The sequence below is a fragment of the Stegostoma tigrinum genome, chromosome 14, assembly GCF_030684315.1.
Source record: "Stegostoma tigrinum isolate sSteTig4 chromosome 14, sSteTig4.hap1, whole genome shotgun sequence".
Taxonomy (NCBI): Eukaryota; Metazoa; Chordata; class Chondrichthyes; order Orectolobiformes; family Stegostomatidae; genus Stegostoma; species Stegostoma tigrinum.
Window position 1 is genome coordinate 37,281,647 of NC_081367.1, and position 18,698 is coordinate 37,300,344.

The following is an 18,698-nucleotide window of genomic DNA, read 5'->3' on the forward strand; positions in this document are numbered from 1 at the left end:
TTGAACATGGTAGCTTCTGATACAACAGACAATTACAAACCAGTTTTCATCACATATTTATATTTTTGCTGATTCTTATTTACAAAGGAAAATACTGTATGCATCAAATAACAGGCACATGACTTTTAAAAAGAAATCTTTCTACTGAGCATTAGTGAAAATGAGAGATTGAACATTTCACATTAATTAACTGTTGGTCCATTGAGCCAAAGCTGTGGAATTGATTTCTACATTGCACCTAAACAACGCAAAATATTCACACTTTAGTCAACAGCACTTATCGTATACTTTTGGCCAAATTGAAACTATATATCTTTTCTAAATCAGCTGCCAAAAATTACAAACTTGGCCAGGCCACAGTAGAGCCTAATTTTAAAAAGTATCAAAAGTATTCAGTTCAGTAACAGGAAGATCAAGTTGTTGCAGCTTCATCAGTATAGTCCAAGGTGTTGCCACAGATATTCTGCCAACTTCTTAATCTCTCTCCATGGCCATCAGGAATTGAATTTCAAGTACTTGCCATTTTCTTCAAATGTTGATTGTAAGGAACTCTCCAACTGGGAAAAGCAAATGATGCACTCCTTTTCTGGCTTCTTGCACTTCAATAATTTTGAATTTTTTTTCAACTATCGTTCCCTGAACCATTCCTGAACTTAGCACTGTTCCACATGCAGTACAATAATAATTAATGCAGTGCTAAGAAATCAGAGATTTATGGTAACTAAATTTTCATTGATCTCATCAGTGCGTGAACTCATTGCCATCAGACTATTGTATGACACACTCCTTTGGAAAACCCCTGTAAAGTCCTGTACTCATGCACCAAAATAATTTGCTTTCCCTTTATTCAGAGGATTATGGTAGCCAAACTGCAACTAATCAACTCAGGAGACTGCGATGTTCATTTTGGTATATCACACTCCACATTCGAAAGCTCTAATAGAGTTCTACACACAAAGACAGAAACATACACACATGTCCACTTCTAGTAGATACCAGAAGGTAGCAACATTTCACTCAAAAACAGATCAGACTGGACAGCTGAATGGCATTGGGAAACCAAAGGAATTGAGAAATGGCAGAAAATAAAAACAGTAAAGAAGAAAACACAGACTTCAAGAGCTAATACTATTTGGAATTCCTCATCTGATACAATGATCATACTTGCTTCACTTGTGGCAAGGACTGCCACTTGAGCCACTCAAGACATTATCAAATTGCAGCATGGTAAGATAAATGAGTACTGTTGGCAGTTATACTGATGTCTTTAGATAGACACTTGCCTTACATCAAGTGAACAGAAATAAGTGGGTGTACCAAGCAAGGCCAAGGGAAAAACAAAATGGAGGGTCAGCTTACAGCTGACCAGATATGGACATCAGGCTCCAAATATAAAATGAAGATTTCTGATGATAAGAAATTGCAAAACACATTTGGCTGGTCTGTATATAGTGTAGAATGGTGAAATTCTCATACACAACATCACCACTCTGCAGTCAACCATACAGATTGTGTTCATCTTCATGGCAACTGCAATTCAGAAGACTTTCAGTATTATGTAGCATCAGGAGCACGGAGAATGGATTAGAGTCATGCACATTTTGGGATCAGCTATTTTTACCTTAGATAGACCATGAAAGCAAACAAATTAAATCTCAGGTCAACAGTTGTACTAAATCACATCCCAGAAACAGCAACAGCTCTCTAATATGAATGTCACATGATGCCATCCCCAATAACACATCTGCCAGTGGGGCCAGATAGCCCTGGCAGATGTCAATGCATCAAGATCAGCAGTTGGGATCTCTCACTGGGACATTAGGAGCCATTGTCATCTCATTAACCTTTGATGAACCAAAGCAGCCTTTTTTCTCCCATTTATATTTTCACACCAACCTGTTCAGAGTTGTCATTACTTACTTCTGGAGGAGATGGGACTTGAACCCAAGTCTCCTGGTCCAGAGGTATGGACACTACATCATGCCTCAAAAGCTTTTCTCATCCCATTTTACAGCCTCTCCAGTAATCATTTTGATTAGTTAAGAAATTGATCTGTGGAAAGGTCATGAACTTGAAACATTGCATCCGTTTCTCTCGAGTGATGTTGCCTGGTCTGAGTATTTCCAGCATTTTCATTCTTGTTTCTTATTTCCAGCATTGTTTTTCATTTAGTGAAACAATTGTTTGCCTCTGTCATCACTGAAGCCACGATGGGTTTTTCAGTAGTTGCTGATCTTATAGCATTCAGTTCCATGAATCAATGTTGATATTGAGTAGATGCTGTTGATTGTATGCTCAAAGACATGACTATTAATATAGGTGAGCATAGATTGCTCATCTGAAATTCACCTTAATGAGCTGCTGCTGACAATTCAAGCTGCAGGCAATGTTCAATTGTGCTCATTACTTTACCATCCTGTATGTCATCAGTACCTTTATATATATATCATACTGAACACCCTCTTCCAATGCTAGATGCATGCACTTCCCCAGTTACACAGCATGGTAAGTGAACCACAATCGTGCTAGAAGCTCTGTGTAAAACGCTTGTAGTAAACTGTCAGACCTGTCCAGGAATTTGATAAATTGTCTGAAGGCTTCAATGCTCGATGAGGATACATGCCAAGAATAAATCTGAGTGCGGACTGAAAAATAAATCATAAGCCGACAGTTTAGGGGACAGGGTTTATTTCCAGAGAAAGTAGGAACTGCAGATGCTGAAGAATCTGAGATAACAAACTTTTATTTCCAGACAGCTAGGGGTTAACTTGCTTTACAGGTCCAAAAATTAGCAAGGGATGATTGACATAATAAAGGAGATGAGTGACACAAAGGAGGCACAAACTTATATGATAGGATTACTCACTTGCTAAACACTGGTAGAGTGAAAACTCTGCGATTCACAAAGGCAGACACATGGAGTGTGAAAGTAGCCCATTAGGCAACACGAGCTCTGTCAATAGCATGCTTGGTAGAATTTGCAATCTGTCTCTCTCATAGGTGCATCTGCTACTTCAGGATATTCAAAGTGCAAATTATATATCTTGAGTGCTATTATTACAAGTATGAGCCTTCATGATATTGCTGATTTTAGAAGGGGGATCAGAAGGGAAGTATTTGTTATTGCTTCATGAAATGTTGGCATCACTGGCAAGACCAGCTGTTTATGTCCTTCCATAAAATGACCCTTGAACTGAGTAACTTGGCAGACCATTTTGGAGGCAGCTAAGAGTCATCACATTGCTCTAGACCTGAGGTCACATGTCGGTCAGATAGGGTAAGACAGCACATTTCCTTCTCTAAAAGGAATATTAGTTATCCAGGTGAATGTTCATAACAATCAATGATAATTTCCTGGCCACCATTTTTGAGTGTATCTTTCAATTCCAGATTTAAAGTAGCTACGGTGGGATTTGAAGCGTGACCCCAGAGCATCAGTTTGGGTGTCGGGAGTATGAATCCAGTCACATTACCAAATGCCACTATCTCGCACATTAGGAAATAGGGAACAAGAAATCAGCTCAGATAGATACATGATAAGGAAAATACAAAATGTTTGCCACTGTACTGCAGAGAGGACATTTTTTTTAAATAACCTAAAAAATGAAGTTTCGGTATGTCTTTGTTTTTCTTAAATTATCACATCAAATCAATGCAACACAAAATTAACTCTCAATAACAAAGTGTGGAGCTGCATGAACACAGCAGGCCAAGCAGCATCTCAGGAGCACAAAAGCTGACGTTTCAGGCCTAGACTCTTCATCAGACCTTCCTCTGATGAAGGGTCTAGGCCCGAAATGTCAACTTTTGTGCTCCTGAGATGCTGCTTGGCCTGCCGTGTTCATCCAGCTCCACTCTTTGTTATCTTGGATTCTCCAGCATCTGCAGTTCCCATTATCATTAATTCTCAATAAGTAGCTTTCCTCAACAATAAGCATCCAGATGAACATTCAATACTGCGTTTCATACTGACGATGAGAATATTGATGATCAATTAGGTCAAAGGGCTGAGGAGCAGCAGAAGGAGTTTAATTCGAATAAATGCAAGATATTGCATTTTGGTAAAACAAACAACAGTAGGGTTCATACAGTTAATGGTGGGTCCATGGGCAGTGTTGTAGAATAGAGAGACTGAGGATTTCAGGTACATAATTCTTTGAAATTTGCGTCACATATGGACAAGGTGGTTAAGAACACGCTTGTTTCATTGTTCAGGCCACTGAGTACACGAGTTACAACATCATGTTGAGGTTGCTCAGGACATTGGTGAGGGCTCTCTGGAGAACTGCTTACACTTCTGGTCACCCTGTTAAAAGGGAGGATATTATTAAATTGGAGCTAGTTCAGGAGAGATTCACCAGGATGCTGCCGGCAGTGGAGGATTTGAGTTATGAGGATAGGCTGGTACAATTTTCACCGGAGCATAGGAAGTTCAGCGGTGACCTTATGGAGGTTTATAAAATAATGAGTGGCATAGATAAGGTGAATAGCAGGTGTTTTTCCTGGGAGGATGGGTTCAAAACTAGGGAGCATAGATTTAAGGTAAGTGGAGAAAGGTTTTAAAAGGACGGAGGGGTAACTTCTTTTTAAAATAACACCACAGTGGTTCCTGTGTGGAATGAACTTCCAGATGAAGAAGTAGTGGATGTGGGCGTATAACTATTAAAAGATATGTGGATAAGTACAAGAATAAAGAAATGCTTGGAAGAATATGGGCCAAGCACAGGCAGGTGAGACCAGTTTAGTTTAGTTTAGGATTACGGTCGACATGGACTGGTTGGACTGAAGGGTCTGTGTTGAATGCTGATGACAATAATGTTTTCAGATATGGTCATGAAATCACAAATCCAAAAATGTTTAGCTTGGAATCTACACGCAATTCACACTGAATGCAAGACAACAGTTTTTGAAAAACAAAAATCAGTGACACAAGGAAAGCTAGTTCCAAACTGGTCACATGTTCACAAATAAACCTCAAATTCATTTGAAAGCTTGCACACTGTCTTTGGTTTACTGCACAGTTTGCAATACAGGTTTCAGCTGTCTGGGGAAAATCGGACATTCAGTATACATATCTTTTCCAATTTGAAAGTTTGCACATAAAATGTGGAACTTCAGTCCACTTCAATTAATCATTGTATCTTCGAAGCTAATGTGGAACAATATGTACATTAGCTCTTGAATTATATATTGATTTAAAGCTGGAGCAATGATGTCCATTTTCTTTTCTCTACAAACAATAAAAAAAGGCTTTGAAACTGAATATGTACTTGATCTTAATTTGCTTGACTTCTTTCTCAATGGCATGTACATGTTTCATTGAAATCTGTTTCTAATGATTTGCACAGACAAGTTGATGGAACCATGTTGGGAACTGAGATAGTAAAAGCAGTTTTTCTAACACGTAAACTTAGTTCTTTTAAGTTTGTTTCTTGTCAAAAACCAGGTCCAAAATGTGCCCTTGTTATCAATTACAACAAACAAAAAAATCCCCCATTTCACTCTTCTTACCAGATTATATCTTAATAAAAGATATGTACTCATGTCAACACAAAGATCTTAAGAGTTCTGTTGATTTCTACCAAATCACTTGGGTATTAAGCCAAAAGAACCTTCACTTTTTCAAGCATTCTGTTGGCACTGATGCTTAACAGGGTAAATGATGCTTTTGGTGGCAGATGAAACTCGTTTTATTTCAGGTGCAGAGAATATCCGTGGCACTCTGGTGGAGGAGATTGTTGACATGTCCAATTTTCATTTTGTTGAAAATAATGGAATGAAAATGGGATGGTTTCCACAATGAGCAGGCAATCTGTTACACTAGATTAGACTCCAATCATAATGAAAGTTCCCTCTTTCCTGGTGTCAGCATCCAGGTAACTAAGGATAGATTAAGATAGAGGGATCTGGGTAACGCCAATGAATATGCCAGTAAAGAAAGTAATTAGGAAAACTAATAGAATATTATCTACGCAAGGAAAATTAAATGACTATGGGGATGTTATTCTTCAGTTATTCAGGGCATTGGTGAGGTCACATTTTAAGTACCCCATGCACAGTATTGAGAGATTTGTTTAAGCAAGGATGTAATGTATTGGAAATACTTGAGAATGTTCATTATACTGATATCGAGAATGGGGACATCATCTTATGAGGAAAGGTTGGAGTGTTTAGGCTATAATTTTCAGGTGTTTAGAAGACTAAGAGGCAATTTGAGTAAAACATAATCCTGGGGATATTGACAGGGCGGATGTGGAAAGGGTGTTTCTTCTTGTGGGAGAGCCTAGAACCAGAAGTTACAATTTAAAAATAAGGTCATCCATATAAGAGATGATAGAAACCCTTTCTCTCAGAGTATCTCGCAGAGTCTTTGGAATTCTCTCCTTAAAAAAAACAGAATCTTTGAATATTTTTAAGGCAAGATTCTTGAGCTCAATATATGTGATAGACCCAATCAGGACGAGATATGGAGGCATTTATTCACTTTGAAACCTGTGGTTTTTTTCTTCCACATAGAAGGTGGTCGAGACCCAGTCACTAAAAAGATTAAAAGAAAGACGGATTTCTAAACAAAGGCACCCAGAAGTATAGTGCTGAGGTAGAGGAACGGCCATGATCACATCAAATGGCAGATCAGGTTTGTTGGACCAAATGGCCTATTCTGGTTCTTATTTTCCACACTTGTGTTTCTTTTAACTAGCACCGGATTACATTAAATAGAGATGTGTGCTTCGTACAACTGAATTACTTATTATTCTTTTGTACACATCACAATCAAAAGGTAGCGAACCTGGCAGGCTGGATTCCAGCAAGAAACACATTACTGAATAAGAGAAGTGTCATCAGCAACCAACCTGACAATCGTCAAAACTGCTCATATATATGATCTGTAGATTGCAAGCCCAATCTGCTTATGCCTTGCAGCCAGTTCACTCTTATGTTTATACCAATTATGAAAAGGCATTTAAGAATACATGAATAATCAAAACTTTAATAAAGCCCAATGAAATGGTGTTGTGGATAAATTCACCACCCATCGTACTACTCAGTTACAGCAATCAGGAAGGTAGAATGTTCAGTTCTCATATTTGAGATAGTTAACGAAACATCACACAAAAGCTAATAACATTAGATGCTAAATCAAACCTTGGACGAACAAGCCTCAAGTGCAGGGTTGAACTCAGGAATACTGTTGTACTACAGCATGATGTGCAGGAATTGGAATTTTTTAATCACGGGTACCCAGGAAATACAGACTTGAAATGACAAATGGACGCTAAACATGTAAACTATTTTTTAAAAATAAGATGTGCTAATCTGGATTCAGTTCAGCAGTTATTAAGCTCTAGCTGCTGTAACCATTTGATGAGGATGGTGTGTAATTGCAATTAAGAGGGTTATGACAATGGGCTGAAACTATTTTACAGTGGATGTGCTGATCATCATGTTAATCAGGATGAATTAGTCATAGTTTTAGAGAATTCCTGGTACCTGCTTCCCTTTCCCCATCAAGCAGGGTCTTGAGTCACATGCTGGCAAATAATGGCTTCTTGGACAGATAATGTGGTAGAACTGTCAATCCAGCTCCAAGATGTCATGGAGTATAGGGAAATTGATAGTGAGTCAACTGTTTGTGGAATATACTGTAATAAGTTTTTTCAGCTAGGTAATTTTGCCACACTGCAAGGTGCTATTGATTGATTTTCAATTGGAAAAATTCATTACTTCATTTATTTTGTTAGAAATGACAAATAAAATATATAATACATCAAGCTGTATTTGCCAGTTACCAATAAAATGCAAGCTAGCATCTGTTATTTTAGTTTGCTCAATTCCAAAACTGTTCTTACACATACTTCTGGGTTCCTACTCCCTGGATTCAGTAAGTTTCTTAAACTGTGCTTTGATACATACTAATAAAATTATGCACTAAATATTTAGGTATATAAGACTTGCGCTAGTATCAAAAGTGATATATTTCTCATTGTACAGAAAGAAAACTATATATTTCTAGTCAGTGCTGAGTTACCTGATCTGATACATGTAGGCAGTAAGGTCCTTTCAAAAAGTAACATATTGACAAAAGACCAGGAAGAGTAAACATCAGCCTAGAGATGATATTCATTGCTACCCAAAGAGGAAATTTAGTAAGAGTGCGTATGTGGTTACTGGGTGACAGCACAATGTCTCCATTCCAAAAGCACAGACTGCTGATGCTCTATACAATGATCACTTGTTTAAGGCAAAGGCAAAGGGGAGATAATGGCCTAGTGGTATTATTGCTGGCCTGTTAATCCAGAAACCCAGATAACATTCTGGGGATTCAGATTCAAATCCTGCCATGGCAGGTGGTGGAATTTGAATTCAATAAATATCTGGAATTAAGCATCTAACAATGACCATGAATCCATTGTCAATGGTTGGAAATACCTTTCTGGTTCTCTAATGCCCTTTAGGTCGGAAAACTGCCATCCTTACCTGGTCTGGCCTTCATGTCACTCCAGACCAGCAATGTGGTTGACTCTGAACTGCCCTCTGGGGAATTAGGAATGGACAATAAATGCTGCCTAGCCAGTAAGGCCCTCATCCATAAATGAATAAGAAAAAGTACAATGGAAAAATATAATAGCCAAATGTCAGAATAATATGGGAAGTATCAGAGAAAACAATAAATAAAGAAAATTACAACACAGGACCAGGCCCTTTGGCCCTCCAAGCCTGCACTGACATGCTGCCCATCACAACTAAAACCCCCTACCTTTCTGGGGACCATATCCCTCTATTCCCATCCTATTTGTGCATTTGTCAAGATGCCCTTTAAAAGTCACTATAGTATCTGTCTCCACTACCTCCCACCACAGCGAGTTCCAGGCACCCACCACCCTCTGCGTAAAAATCTTGCCACTTGCACCTTATACCTATGCACCCTAATAACGGACTCTTCCACCCTGGAAAAAAACGTTCTGAGTGTCCACTCTGTCCATGTCCTTCATAACCTTGCAGACCTCTATCGGGTCACCCCTCAACCTCCATCGTTCCAGAGAGAAAAACCCAAGTTCCTCCAATCTATCCTCATAGCTGATGCCCCCCATACCAGGCAACATCCTGGTAATTTTTTTCTGTACCCTCTCCAAAGCCACCACATCCTTCTGGTAGTGTGGCGACCAGAATTCAACACAATATTCCGAATGCAGCCGAACTAAGGTTCTATATAGCTCCAACATTACCTGCCAATTTTTAAACTCAATGCCCTGGCTGATGAAGGCAAGCATGCCCTATGCCTTGTTGACTAACTTCTCCACCTGTGTTGCCACTTTCAGTGACCTGTGTACCTGTACATCCAGATCCCTCTGACTATCAGTAATCTTAAGGATTCTGTCATTTACTGTATATTTTCCATCTGGATTAGACATTCCGAAATGCATTACCTCATATTTTTGCAAGATTAAACTCCATCTGCCGCCTCTCTGCCCAAGTCACCAAACGATCGATACCCTGCTGCATCCCCTAGAGGTCCTCATCACTATCTGCAATTGCACCAACCTTTGTGTAATCCGCAAACTTACTAAGCAAACCAGTTACATTTTCCTCCAAATCATGTACATATTACAAAGTAAAGGTCCCAACAGTGATCCCTGAGAAACGCCATTAGTCACAGCCTTCCATTGAGAAATGCCCCCTTCCACTGCTATCCTCGGTCTTCTATGACTGAGCCTGTTTTTTTAAACTCCATCTTGCAAACTCATCTCTGACCCGGTGCGACTTTTCATGGCAGATTGATACTGACAGTATCCTATTCAAATATATTACTGCTCTTGTAGAAATTTGCATAGGATTTCTGTACTTTAATACAGGTTTCTACATATTAGGAAATACATATTTGGGTGGCACAGTGGCTCAATGGTAAGCACTGCTGCGTCATAGCATCAGGGACCTGGGTTTGATTCCAGCCTCTGGTGACCGTCTGTGTGGAGTTTGCACATTCTCCCAGTGTCTGCGTGGGTTTCCTCCAGGTGCTCCGGTTCCCTCCCACAGTCCAAAGATGTGCGGGCCAGGTGGATTGGCCATGCTAAAATTGCCCGTAGTGCTCAGGGATGTGTAGATTAGGTGGGATGCTCTGAGGTTCGGTGTGGACTTGTTGGGCTGAAGGGCCTGTTTCCACACTGCAGGGATTCTATGATCTATTCTGTATAGAATGATTTGGAACCCAAACGCTTGCCAAGGGAATGTTGCAGGATTGAGATGAAATGCTATTTTAAAATTTATTAAATCAAAAAGGTAAAAATCAGCCAAATATTTAGACAATAGTATTAAGTAGAAATAAAAAGTTTTAACCATGACACATAGGTGAACACATAGTAGTTGTGAGCTTTTCATTTTCACATATAAACGTTGCCTGAAATGTTTGATTATATTCCAGCGACAGATTTATTCTACCTATGTGCTTCGTGGAAAAATGTGATTGTAAGAATATTTTTGTTATTTCCGAAGTTGATGACACATCTCTCTTTTTAAAATTTATTCATGGGATATGAATAACACTGGCTGGGTCAGCATTTATTGGCCACCCCGATCTGCCTTTGAACTGTGGGGTTTACTCGGCCAGTTCAAATTCAACTGTGACCATAGCAGTGGGTCTGGAGTTTCTTGGTGGCTGGACTCATCCCATAAGGGACAGTGAATCAAGTCAATTCGGGGGTCGTAAAACAATTGACAATATACCAGTTTATTAATTACATTCTTTTCATTAAATTCAAATTCTATTATCCATCACAGTGAGATCTGAACCACTGTCCCCAGAACATTAGTCTGGGGCTCCAGATTACTAATCCAAACAGATCTCACAACTGGTCCCTTAAAACTATAATTTTGCATGATACCTAAGTTCTCTCTGGACATTATTCTCACAAATAAAATTGCACTAAAACAAATCAAGTGCTTTTAAACCCTCATGCTCCTAATACAGCTGGATTTGAGACAAGGAGAAAAGCAATTTAGTTTGTATGATATGAGTGTAGTGAAGTACTTTGACTTTAGCCAACAGTGTTAAACAGGAAACACTAGATCATTAAAATGAAAATTAAAGACGCAGAATGTGACATTGGTCCAACATCACTTTTTACACCTTTGCCCTATATGAGCAATTTCTCCACTGAATTTAAATATTTTACAGAAAGAAAGTCAAGTTGGACTAAAATTTGTACAGAAGAACTATCTCAAGTGTAACTACCAAATAAACGATACTGTAGAGTTTTCAAATTGCCATTAATTTGCTACATAAATTATCAATATAAACACTGTATGTTGCTATCATCTATAATTATTGGGGTCAACGTATAGCTAAGATTTGAGAAGTGAGCTATCAAGGTGGAAACTTAAGATTTAATAATTATTTCAATTACAAATTTACGAGCACAGGACTGTGTAAAAATGCACTGGCAAAACTGCCTGTTTTTGCATGAATTGGTATTGATCTGTTGTCCACGTATTGATCTGAGGGATCTCTACGTTGTGTCTGATTTGAGACTAACCAGTACTAAAAATGAATATTGCTCACACCTGATCCCGGTAGGCCCTTAACTAAATATGCAGAGGTATACACTTGGGAAAGAAAAGCAACATCAAAAACATGCCTAATAATATTTCCATTAAACGTTAGAAAAAATGATCGTTATGCCTACTTTCAATAGCATATCTGATCCTATATATCTTTGTGATTTTCCGGTGGAATGATCAGCAAAATTCTGGGACATTCAAATTCTGACAGCCCAGCAATTTAAAAAGAGTCGTATTGCGGATTTATATTATTTTCACAACGAAACTGCACTGTGCCTTAGTAACGTCACTTTTTTGTGTTGCTAAAACATGCCCGTACAGAAGTTTTCGGATAGTCAAAGAGGGAGATGCAAGGGCAGTGTTGAAGTCTACAAGCCTGTTGCTGTCACTCACAGTCACTATTGACAGGGTTCCGTGACCCATTCCGATGTCGCGACTCGTGCAGAACATGGATAAATTAGAAGATCAATACACGCAATAAATAAGAAAACTGCTTTATTATGTACGAAATCTTTAGAAAGAAATTAAGAATGTCGTGACGAAATACTGATATGCGAGCAAGAATAAAAATGTGAAGACTCGAAGTGAGTTGGATTCCCAGTGATGACAATGGTTATATAAAGAAACAAATTTGCGGATTCAACAAAGCCAAATGCCGACAATCATTCACACCAAGATTTCCAATCCCAGCACTGATCAGTAGATTAGTTTATACACAACACCCGTTCAAAACTCCTGCATGTTTAATTTGTGACGCCTGTAATAGTTATTTATTGTCTCAAACATGCAATGCGTCCATGTTATACACACGGCGGCACACTACTGTATCTGCAAGACACAAATTGTAAATTTCTGCCTTTCTTCAGCAACTGAGCATTTGCATTAAAATGTGCAAAACGTAGCAGATTCTTTTCCGCCTTCCATCATCCGTCGCCCTTGAATCGACGAGTGTCAGGCATCATATTTCTGCGTAATACTTAAATGTATTAAAACATGTACTAGATGTAAAGCTACACCGCAGTTCATGTTAACCTTCTCCATAAACTGGATCGTAATTCCACATTATGCCAAGGTAAGCTGCTGTCATTGATAGCATACACGCGTATAAATTTAACCAGCGATGATATATGCCTGCCGCTGCATCCTGAATGCACAACTGAAAACTTGTGTTTTATTGTGCATCATTCTGTAACTAACACAGCCAGATCACCTTGACAATCATTTTCCTTTTCATTTTGCATGCCATTTTCTCGTTTCGCTCTGAATTGCATTTGACCATTGAAAGCCAACGTTCATGCTGAGGTTACCTCATATTTAAATTTTTTTTAAAAACACAAAATTACACAAATACGTATTTGGCTACGTTCTGACTGACCTGCATGTGCCCCTGGTACATCCTGAATGGGTTATTTACTGCAGACGAGCTGCACACTTGCGGTCTGTCTGGAAGCAGTCGGGGCTGATGTGCAGTTTCGAGCTTTTTCACAGGCTCTCTCTTCAAAGGTGACTGGGAAAGTGACTGGAGCTGTATGTCCGTACTGCTGGGGCCGGCGCTGGGATTGAACCCGCCCCTCTCTCTCTCTCTCTCTGTCAGTCTCCTCCTCACGTGCCGGGTTCGGGAGCTGTGCGTGTTCCGTCACAATGTCACAGGCAAGTTCCTATCAGCCTGGAGGTCAGCAGGTCGACCCCGTAACTGTACCCGGAGAGGGGTGCACACAGAGGGGAGGTCTGTGGGATCTGTCCGCTTCCAACGATTTAACCGTACAGCGAGTTTTCACCTTGTACCTACCCACTGCTGACTCGGACAGATTGCATCCTTTGTACAGCAAGCTCTAAAGTTGTGAGTTGCATCACAATGAAAAACAAGTCAAACACATTTTCATTCTTTACAAGGTGCACTGGTACAAAAAAAGGACGTTGTTGCCAGACTGGGCAAGTTAAAGGCATTATCGGTTCCGGTGACGGTGGAATTCATACATCTAAAGAGCATCTTGGCTAAAGACCCTCTTCCCATTGAAAATGAAACTTCTTGAACACGCCAGCTGAAGATAATGTAAAGAATCAGCTCGAGGAACCTGCACTGGGAGATTCACCCAGCACACGTGCATAGCAGCAAGCTGAAGTAAATCAAACATCAACTTTGCGGAGAGTGAGCCCACAGACTAATGTCCAAGAAACAGGTGATGACTTCAAGGTCCCAACCATCTCAGGTACAACCACCTCAGTGCACTGTAAAGCCTGAGTACAACAGAGCATTGGAAATTTGCATAAATGGAGAGGGCATAGAGGAGTCTTATGCCCATCTGAATGGACTCGAAATAAAGCTGTCAGTCAGAGAGCACCAGTTGGCAATGGAAATTCTAATGTTAACTGAGTTTAATTGAAACGGACTCCTTTCATTTTGACTGGCTTTCAGCATCTGCAACAACTTTTAAAGCATAAAGGCAAGGATGGTGTACAAAATGATGAGAGGCATAGAGACAGTGGATAGCCAGAGGCTTTTTCCCAGAACAGAAATGGTTATCATGATGGGGCATAATTTTAAGGTGACTGGAGGAAGGAATGGAGGAGATGTCACAGATAGGTTCTTTACAAAAGGTGGAGTGGTGGGTGAGTGGAATGTGCTGCTGCCAGTGGTGGTGGTAGAGTCAGATACGTTACGGACATTTAAATGACTCTTGGATAAGCACATGGATGTTAGTAAATGTACAACATGCAGGGTAGATTGATCTTAGCTAGATAATAAATCAGCACAACATTGTGGGCTGAAGGGCCTGTACTGTGCTGTATTGTTCTACATTCTACATAACATCTTATCATTGCAATATTCTGTTCTCACACAGAACAGTGGGAGTGCTGGGATACAGCCACACTACTGTGAGATTAGCACCATGAGACAGGCAATGTTTTCTCTCAAAATGACAATAAGTTAGTACCACACAGCTAGCTTATCCAAATTGTCATCCGTGCACAATTCAATAGTGAAAAGTATTCTCGTGTTTAACATGGTTTGCCTTCAATGTGAAAACTTTATTGTTGTATGTTCGCAGGACCAACTACTGGTAGCCTGTAATTGGGTAGAGTGCTACCACCTATCCCTCTTCCTGCTGCCAGTAAGGACCTGTTCAGCTAACAGTTGTTGAGAATGAATGACAAGTATGTATTAACAAAAAGAGGCATTTGTTTAAACAGCAACATACAGTTCATTGAATGATATCAATAGATACATTAACTAATTAGTCCTAGTAATTATGCTTATCAGGAGGAGGAAAACGTGACTTCAAGCAGAGAGCTGAGAGATGGGTGAGTAAAGGAAATCTTGATCTCTTTCTAACGTATTTGTATTTCACAGTGATGTGCAGTTTGCCAGTTAAATTCTATATTTAATCCAGGTTTATGGAGGGATGTATAAACTGTCAATAACCATGAATCCATTGCCAAATGTTGGGAAAACCCCCATCTGGTTCATTGATGTCTTATGGGAAGGAAACTACCATCCTTACCTGGTCTGGCCTATATGTGAGTCCAAATCCACAGCAATGTGGTTGATTCTGGGATGGGCAATAAATGCTGGCTAGGCAGCAATGCCCTCATCCTATTAATGAATAAAGGGGGAAAATGTGTGAATGTTGCAGCAGATAGGAAACCCTGGATGCCAGTGAGATCCAGGACAAACATATCCAGCAATATGTTTGAAGCTCTTTGAGCTCCAGCACAAAAACATTGAGCTGGAGGTTGAGCTGCAGACATTATGACACTTCAGCTAGATTAAATGTACCTTAGAATGGGATCCTGATTTGATTTGATCAGTGATCAGGAACAGGAGAGCCTATCTGTAGCTGAGGTAGGCAACGAAACCTGGAGACCAAGAAGCTTTGCAATTGTCCGATAGGTTTGAGGTTGTTTTGGCTTGCTTGAATGACAGTGAGGGCTGGAGGGAGACAACGACATCATGTACAGAAGCCATTCAAGTTGGGGGGAGAAAAACAGATTGACGTTGCAGCAGAGAGTGACCTTTCAGAAGGCTATGCTTCTTGCCTGGTGCCATGGTTTGCTTAAGATTAGAGAGTAACTTATATTGGGAGAAGGAGGATCCAGCCACCATGTAGGCACCACTAATATAGGCAGGTCAAGGAGAAAGGGCCTGTATAATTGGTATGAAGAGTTGGGCACCAAATTAGGAAGCAGAACCTCAAGAGATAGGTAATTACCTGAGTGATACGTAAATTGAAATAAGACATTTTTAAAAAATATTATTCGTGGGATGAGGGCATCACTGGCTAGGTTGTATTTATTGCCCGTCCCTAATTGCCCAGCGAGTAGTTAAGAATCAACCACATTGCTGTGGTCTGGAATCACATTTAGGCCAGACCAGCTAAGGATGGCAGTTTGCTTCCCTAAAAGACATCAGTGAAACAGATGGGTTTTTCCAGTCAACAATGGATTCATGGTCCTCATTAAACTTTTAATTCCAGATTTTACTTCCCTGTCTTTGGGATTGTTTCTCAGAATAGCTCGTTTTGAGGTTAACCAGTGAGCAAGCAATACTAGATCATGTATTCTGCAACAAATAGGATTTTTAGTGACCCCACAGCGAAGATGTCCCCAAGTAGCATTGAGGACGATGTTGAATTTTATATTCAGTTTGAGGAAAATAAGAGTGGGTCAATGACTTGTATTTTAAACATAAATGAAACAAATTATGAAGGTATGAAAGTAGAGCTAAAGTGAAAATGACAAACTATGTTGTGACATGTCCATAGGCATACAGTGGCAAACATTTAAAGGGGATATTTCAGAATACACAAACCAGTGAGAATGGAAATTCTAGTAGTAGAATCCAGCTTTTGTGGCTAACTGAAAAATGTTAAAGGTTGTACTAAATTTGAAGAAAAGCATGTGTTTGTGTAATGTTGGTTGGCATATAAAATTGGACAGTTTTTTAAAATCCAAGAATGACTAAAAGATTAATGAGGAGAAAAATTTAGTGTGCAAGGAATATAGCTGCAAATATATGTACGGCAAGACTTGTTCTAAAGTTAAGAAAATAATTTTTAAAACAAATTAATAATGGAAAATTAAAAGGAAAGGAGATGCCAAATGAATTGATCAAGTATTTTGCAGTGGTCTTCACTTTAGATGACAATAGCAACATGCTGTAAGTTTAAAAAATGGAAAGAAAGACAGAACTTGGGGAAATTGCAATAACCAGAGAAAAGATACTGAGTAATTTCTTGGAGCTGCAGCCTGACAGGTTGCATGCTTTGATGGAATTCATTCAAGGTTCCTAAAAGAGCAGCTAGTACGAGGTTTGATGCGTTGGAATCAATGGGAATCAGGAGGCAAACTCTCTGCTGTTTGGATTCATAAGAAGATGGCTGTAATTGTTGGAGAACAATCAACCCACTTGTAGGATGTCTCTATAGGAGTTCTTTAGGGTGGGGTGTGAAGCCTAATCATTCTTCAGCTGCCTCATCAGTGACCTTCCCTTCATCATAATGTCAGAAGCAGGAATGTTTGCACAACGTTCAGCACAATTCATGACTCCTCAGATACTGAAGTCGTCCATGTTCAAATGCAACAAGATCTGGAAAGTATCCAGGCTAGCGCTGTCAAGTGGCAAGGAATGTTCACACCACACAAATGCCAGGCAATGACCATCTCCAATAAAGGGACAAATCTAACCACTGCTCTTTGACATTCAGTGGTTTTGTCATCACTGAATGTCCCACTTTCAACATCCTGGGGTCCTATCATTGACCAGAAGCTCAACTGGACTCATCACTTAAACACAGTGGCTACAAGAGCAGATCAGAGCTAGGAATCCTGCAGCAAGTAATTCACATCCTGACTCCCCAAAGCCTGCCCACCATCTATAAGGCACCAAACAGGAGTGTGATGGAATTTTCCCCACTTGCCTGGATGAGTGCTGCTCCAAAAAAAAAAGACCACTGCTGGATACGGAGAAGATGTTTTTGTTTGAGAGAATCTGGAATGAGGAGTTATCATCTTAAATGTGAGGACAGTTGAGACAGGAATGAAGCAATAATTTTTCTTATTGAGTGTTATAAGCATTTGGAACTTTCTCCTTCAAAAGGCTGTGAAAGCAGAGTTTTTGAATATTTGTAAAGCAGAATTAGATTCTTAATAAGTAAGGTGATTAGAGGTTATTGGGACTAGGTGGAAATGTGGTGTTGAGGCTACAGTCAAATTAGCCATAATTTTATTAAATGGAGCAAGTTACATGACCAAATAACCAACTCCCACTCCTGACTTTTTTTTTAACTTGTGTATATTCTAGTGGGGTAGACAAGAGTGTGGAACAGTAAGATCAGTCATGATTTTAATCGAAGATCGAGGAGGTAGGAGGGAACGAATGGTCTGTTCAGCTCCTGTCCAACATGACCCCTTTGAAATCTGGAGCTAAATTCCTTGACTTTTCACCAAAGATTGTGTGACATCATTGGATTGAATGGAGCTGAATGCAATGTCCAACATTAATTGTTTCAGCACAGCTACCTCATACAACTGCCTCATCCATCTTCAAAAGATGCAACTTTAGTCTAGGACCTATCCTACAACAACATTATACTAGCCCTCTTTGACTTTACATGGCAGAGACGATAATATGTATCGGATTAAGCAAATAAACGCCAGATAAATATATAGGTAATAGTAGTGTCATGGTTTTCATTGGACTATTAATCGGAAGAGTACAGTTCAAATTTCACTAGAGTAGCTGAAGAATTTTAAAACAATTTAATACAATACACTTTTCAAATATTTAGTTGTTAAAATATCTTGACTAAAAGGCTGGGATTAGTAATGATATGATGGCCTAGTGCTATTATCACTGGGCTGTTAATCTAGAGATGCCAGTAATGTTCAGGGGACCTGGGTTTGAATCCTGCCATAGCAGATGGTGGAATTTGAATTCAATAAAAATCTGAAGTTAAGAGTCTAATGATGACCATGGATTGATTGTTGGGGAAAACCCATCTGTTTTTATGTAAAGAAGGAAACTGCCAATCTTAACTGGTCTGGACAACCAGGCAATAAGTGCTAGCCTAGCCAGTGACACCCTTATCCTGTGAATGAATTTTTAAAAAGTTACCCAATTGCCATAAAGTTTTCCATCCTTA

General features: G+C 39.5%; 1 protein-coding gene across 3 annotated transcripts in view; it reads right to left on the minus strand.

Moving 5' to 3' along the window:
- Positions 1 to 13,134, minus strand: part of pex5la (peroxisomal biogenesis factor 5-like a) — a 170,041-nt gene extending 156,907 nt beyond the window's left edge. For all 3 annotated transcript variants that reach the window (XM_048542790.2, XM_048542788.2, XM_048542787.2), the window contains exon 1: positions 12,932 to 13,134. In XM_048542790.2, the coding sequence (XP_048398747.1) occupies positions 12,932 to 12,952 (21 nt within the window). In that variant the 5' untranslated portion in view covers positions 12,953 to 13,134. The remainder of the gene's footprint in view (positions 1 to 12,931) is intronic.
- Positions 13,135 to 18,698: the final 5,564 nt, after the last annotated feature.